Below are 6,233 nucleotides of genomic sequence, written 5' to 3'. Positions count from 1 at the left end.
GTATTGTTGCTACCCATCTTCTGATGGCTGCTTCCAACAGGATAACACCATCTGGCAATCTCAAATCATTCTTGAACATGATAGCGAGTTCACAGTGCTCAAATCGCATCCATAATCTCCAGATCTCAATCAGTAGAGCACCTTTGGGATGTGGTTAACGACAGATTGGGAGCAGTGTATTAAACAGATCACAGTTCTGATGCGTGCTTTGTCTGAACAAAATGCAAGAGAAATGGTGATGTTCTTTATAAAAATTATTTATTTTTTTGTACATCAGATTCAGTTCATATATCTGTGCTAATGAGGACACATACACTCTGACAAACCAGTGCATTACAGTGAAGATTTCACAGCAGTGTAGAAGGCTGGAGCTCACTTTGCTTCCTACAGTTCCTCGGAGTTGTTATCTGTAAGTAAGCTCTGACTGAACAAAGAGAGGTGAACTCCACCCTCGTGCGTGAACCCAACGTGGCCACACAATCCAAAAATTGACCAACAGCTACACATTCTCTATATACAGTTTATTACATGTGCTTTAATGTCAACAGTGGAGTGAGAGCTGAGGAGTATTAAGAAACAGAAGAGCTGCCTCTTATTGTTGCTTATTTCCCTCAGCATTATGACATAGTTATGAGGGGGAAAAGCTACAAAAAGAGGCTAGAATATGTTTCTCCTCAATTCAGATTATAATCTCTACTAAAATATCGGGCAGCTGTGCAAACTTTGGACACAAAAAGGTACAAATAAGGTACTTTAAAGCAAGAGAAAGCTTGAATGTGCTATGCTTTGTGCACACTACAGCCACCAGAGAATCCCTTTACAACATAGAGGAAACTAGTGAACAGTTGGACATATATATTTCTAAACTGGATGATTATTAAGTTCCTATTTTGCAAGTTAAAAGGAAATCAAAGTATCTGCTGTGATATCTCAGCCTCGGCATTCAGAACACAGTCATTCAACAGGTTCGAAATATCATTTTCAATCAAATGAAACCGAAATAGTGGATACAAACCCTCGTCTTTATATATATATATATATATATATATATATATATATGTCACTACGGAGTAATTATACTTTCAATACTTTTAATCAAAATATACCATTATTTACATATCTGCATACATCTTAGCACTGAAAATGTGACAAAAGCCATATCATTTTCTCGAGTGTAAATTGTGTATATTTATGTCATTATTCATGATATTTGTAGCACCTGAGCGAAATGATTTCTCTGACCACCGATCTGAAACCCCCCCCAAAAAACAAACAAACATTAAATTAAATCCAAACACGATACTGTACATGTTAAGCTTTACATTTGTGATCAGATATATTTACAGTACAATCAAAGATTTGGATTTTGAGGACACGGCAGTCTGTATCTCCATGGTAACCGAGGTGATGACAGATTAATTACAGACTGCAACTTTTCTTAAGTAAAAAAATAACAATTGCATTCAGGTTTTGGTCTTTAACAAACATTTTGACATTAAAAATGTGCCATTTTATACTGTTTAAATTCAGCAAGAACAACAACTACTTAATACCTAATACAGTGTTTCATAAACCTAATCAAGCAAAAGAGTTTCACACAAGGGTGTAAGCTATCAGACAGACTGGTCCAACACATGGGAAGTTCACATATTGTCTCAGAAGCGTGCATAAAAGTAGCAACTTTGGATCCTCATTGTGAAAAAACCTGAGTACTTTTTTGCCTCTAAAGCTGGAGTGCAGCTGCAGGAGCTCTGAAGCCTTTGGGTTTCTGCTGTATGTCACAGAGTTAGTTGGTTAGATGGTGCTTTTTTGGCCAACTCGGTGCCTCCTCCGTCCCACCTCTGGCTCCTCTTCTTGAACTGCTTGATGGGACTTGATGCGTACTGTTACTGTTTGTTGGTCATGTTGAACAAATAGCATGTGCAAATACTTCTGTATAGTCAGTGTGTTCGTCTCCGCGTGTGAGCCAGTTTCATTTCGGCTCCAGTGTTGTAATCTAGCGCTTGGAAAATCAAAGAGTTGAGAAGTATTTGCAAGTTTTACCTGATAAATGCCAGTGCAGGAATCAGTGAAGATAATGCTGTTTGTGTTGTTTTGTTTTCCAGGCAGTCAATCTGTCACAGCACTAATATCAGTGGGTCTTATGGCGTTTCCTATGTCTGTATGTTAGTTTGTAGGTCCTGATGGTGGGTGGCTGTCTGGATACTTCACTCTGCCTCTTCTTCCTTTGGATAGTCCCTGGATTTTCTCTTGAAAAAGCCAAACTGGAAGAGCAGAAAAGTGAGTCACAAAACTACTCAAAACAGAAAAGGATACTTTGACACTTTTGGACATATGCTTATTAGCTTTCTTGCTGAGAGTTTCTGTCACCATCTGTCTTAAAATCAGGATTAAAGCATAAACTTTACACAAACCATCTTGTGGTTACCACGATTTTCCCTGCTAGCGCTATGGCCGTAGATGTTTTGGCTTTTTGGAGCCAGAAGTGATGATCTTGAGACAAAAGTTTTATCAGCCAACAACATAAAGCCCAAACACACATAGCCATTTGAAACACTTAAGTTTTTTAGGCATCGACCCATTCTCTTTCACTTATCCAATTCAGGGTCATGGGGGGGGGTGACAGGAGCCTATCCCAGGGTGAGAGTCGGGGTACATCCGACGGTACAGGGCTAACATAGACAACCATTCACACACCTATAAGCAATTTATAATCCTCAATTAACCTAATCCTGCTAATTGCATGTTTTCGGACTTTGCAGGTACTCTGGAGAGAAGCCACCACTATTCCACCACAATTTTTTTGAGTGTGCTTTGCAGTGACAAGATGTCACACGGTCACAATGATTTGAAATAGTTTGCAGAATATTACCTTCCACAGAATGAAGATAACGAGTGCTAAGATGAGCAGTCCTATCAGGATACTGACGATAATGATCCAGAACGGGATTCCTCTGACAGTATCTTTGGAAACCTGGATACTGACCTGTTTAGAGGAAAAATACAGTACATACTCTAAATATGCACATATATGTAAACATACATAAGTATTTAATGATAATGAGATGTCACATGTTTACTATACCAGAACTTTCTGACTTACACTTCTGGTCATGTCGTTGCTGTTTACTTCAAACACGTCCTCTTGCTTCCTGATGTCCAAAGTCCCGTTCACCACCAAGTATAGACCGGAAAAGTCGCTCTGTAAAGATAGATATTTAAGTATTTTATTTCCTTTCTGTCCATCAATCAGACAGCTGTCAGCCTGCTTTTTTTCCAATACTATATTGTATTTAATATTTATCGCAACCCATGAGAAAGAGCTGGTCAGAGAGAGCCAGACAAGCCAAAAGCACCCAGCGACGTCGCATCTCAAAACGTACCTCGATAAACGTAGGTTTCCACAATCTGAACGCCACGTTGAGCTGAGCGATCTTTTGGCCTTCAGAAATCGAGCAGTTAAATGATTCAAACTTTGTGTGGCTGTCTTGCTGCAGAGGAAATTAAACACGTAAGACGGGTGCAGGAAGAGTTCAGCGATCTGTAGAACACGAATGTCATCACTCACCAGCAGGTAGTTACTGAGCGTCTCTTTTTCCACTTTCACCTCTTTAACCTCCGAGTTAATTTTAAAAAGATCGATCTGTCCTTTTGTGTCACACATCATCTGCAGAGTAGGGAGAAAACGACACGAACGTTGGTCTGTTTCTTCGCATACGCTTGCATATCCATGGAAGCATACTTACATTTGAGTAGGTGACATGCGTCAGGTACAGTAACGTGTTCTTCCTCGGAGACTCAAAAGGATATTTCACTTCAAGGCCAAGGGTTGGAGTCACCCCGTCACGTAACTTTTCCACCTGAGGACACGTGAGACACAGAAAAGGAGTGGAATTCATATTACCGACACCCTGCGCCACATATGAGCTAGAAGTTCAGTGCTTATATTAATAAATCATCCAAAATGATCACTGCGTGCAGATGTTACCGTGTAGGTGATGTTGACCTCTTCTCCAATCATACTGATGTCACTGAATTTCGGGGGATACTTATCCTCTTGTGTTATTTCAATGTGGTTGTTCAAAGGCGACCTGAAAGGGACATCCTTTTTACATCCTTCACTTCTCAATCAGAGCTTTAGACACCAAATGATGTGTCTAATAAAGTTATAGGAAATAGAACCAAAAGTCTAAAGAAAGGACACTGTTGAGTTCTTCCTAATTCCTTACAGTCCAACTTCACTAATGCTGAAAAAGCCATCAGTCTATGTGCATTAACCTTACCTGCATTAACATATTTAGGCCACTTACTGGCAGCGCAAGATGCAAACAAAGGCTGACATAATATCACCTTCCAAACATTTTGAAAGGATGTCAATACAACATTCATTCTTCTTTTAACCCCATTTTACAGCCTGACATTGCTCAAAAGTACATCTAAATGCTCCACTGATGCATCTGTAGATACCCACTGAGTGAAAACGTGGCACACTACAATACGCCATCACAGCAACTCTAGGTGTTATATTTAGGAGACAGTTATTGGACTGCAAGACATCAAAAGGTCAAGGGTCAAACTATGCGTGAGAAACCCTAAATAACCTTAAAGTAAAAGCAATTAATGAATTCCACTGACTTTATTAATCAATAAATCAATACATGTTTTGTTTTTTTGTTTATTCTTCTTATTACTTAGTAAATAAAAGCTGCTATATTTGACCACGATTCTGCCACACCTGTCCTAAATTACCAGCAGTGGTAATTACCAAAATTATGTTTCTATAGTGGTTAATCCAGCAGTATGGATCAGCTTTTAAATCTAAATGGCATTTTTAATACTAAAATATAATAATTGTTGTCGTTCATGAATTGAAAATGAGTGGTTGAATGTTATGTGTTTATACATTTCCATATACAATCACATCATATCACAATCCCCAGACTACAAATCCAGATGACGGTGACGTTATCGTTACATGCATGTTGGCGTGCATCGTAAGCTCCTGGCTTGGTTAACAAGGAGGAAAACACAGCACAATGACTGACTCTGTTGTGGTACTAACACCTTTTTATTCCAATGTAAAAGGAAATGCTAATATTTTTTTTCTTATTATTATTATCATCATCATCAATAATAGTGGAAACTTTTACTTGTCTGGCTAAAAAAAAGAAAGAAAAGTGTGAATAATGTATCTTTAATGCAAAGGTGTCGATTCACAGCTACTCACTTTACATCTACTTTGAACGTGAGTCCAAGTTCATACTTGACAGGGATGGAGATAGTCGCACTGTTGTCATGCATGGTAGAGAAATCTTCTTCATTGTCACTACAAAAATACAATTTACATGCATATGTAAAATTAACAGAACATCCATCCACCATTTTGGACAATTAATCACAGAAATAAGCAGAAACAAATCTTTTTCATCTTTTTTTCAGGAACTATTATTATTATCCTGATGATGTGGAGAAAGATGGAGGGATCCTCTCACCTTGTAGCTGTCACGGTGAACTCAATTTCCTTCTGAAAATATTTGAGATTCACCTCAAATTTCACTGTTATTGTTTCCTGTGGATTTGACATCAAACCATAGGTTTAGTGAGCAGAGGTAAAGAAAATATATTGTACAGGAAAGATGTTTTACGGATCCTGCACATGGCAGCTGAAACTAACCTCTTCATTGTTTCCCAAGAAGGGGTACCCCACCTCAATGCTCACTTCGGTGTCATTTACAGTGGTCGTCTTTGTATCTGGCTGAAGAATTGTAGTCACAGAATTAGACGCATTGCTTCAGTCCGTAAAGTCAAGTAGCGCAGAGAGAGGAGGGAAAGGGTTCTTACCTCTACGTTCACAAAGTTGATGTTTTGTGTAAAGTTGATTTTCACGTTGGTGTTATAAGCTTTGTCTTTGAGGTTTTTGACGGTGATATTCAAATAAATGATTTCCTTTTCTTTGATCAATTTACTGGAGAAGTACATGAAAAAGAAAAAGTCAGAACGGCTGGATGCGATGCGCACACATCAACACAAGGGTGCAGTCATACTCTGGAACAGTCTGACTCGGCTGAATGACTCCAAAACTACGACTTACAACATATCAAGTAACAACTCTGATATGAGAAAGAAATAGTACAGAATAACATTCAAGAAAAAATATATATGTGTATAAATATACGCAAACCCATTTCTGAAAAAGCTGCAATCCATTTAAATTCCTGTATTTAACTGAAACC

The 6,233-nt window shown here is 38.5% G+C and overlaps 1 protein-coding gene across 1 annotated transcript in view; it reads right to left on the bottom strand.

Annotated features, from left to right (window-relative positions):
• Positions 1-241: 241 nt before the first annotated feature.
• Positions 242-6,233, bottom strand: part of itga1 (integrin, alpha 1) — a 58,232-nt gene continuing 52,240 nt past the window's right edge. The window contains exons 20-30 of the mRNA XM_087843783.1: positions 5,842-5,965; positions 5,675-5,755; positions 5,493-5,569; positions 5,228-5,326; positions 3,989-4,091; positions 3,747-3,860; positions 3,569-3,667; positions 3,384-3,491; positions 3,104-3,202; positions 2,873-2,986; positions 242-2,264 (exon numbers count right to left, since the gene is read on the bottom strand). Coding sequence (XP_087699909.1) covers positions 2,208-2,264; positions 2,873-2,986; positions 3,104-3,202; positions 3,384-3,491; positions 3,569-3,667; positions 3,747-3,860; positions 3,989-4,091; positions 5,228-5,326; positions 5,493-5,569; positions 5,675-5,755; positions 5,842-5,965 — 1,075 coding nt within the window. The 3' untranslated portion in view covers positions 242-2,207. The remainder of the gene's footprint in view (positions 2,265-2,872; positions 2,987-3,103; positions 3,203-3,383; positions 3,492-3,568; positions 3,668-3,746; positions 3,861-3,988; positions 4,092-5,227; positions 5,327-5,492; positions 5,570-5,674; positions 5,756-5,841; positions 5,966-6,233) is intronic.

The sequence above is a fragment of the Neolamprologus brichardi genome, chromosome 7 (genome assembly GCF_056152115.1).
Source record: "Neolamprologus brichardi isolate AB-2024 chromosome 7, ASM5615211v1, whole genome shotgun sequence".
Classification (NCBI taxonomy): Eukaryota; Metazoa; Chordata; class Actinopteri; order Cichliformes; family Cichlidae; genus Neolamprologus; species Neolamprologus brichardi.
Note: the sequence above shows the minus strand (reverse complement) of the source record. Positions and strands in the feature narration are given on the sequence as shown.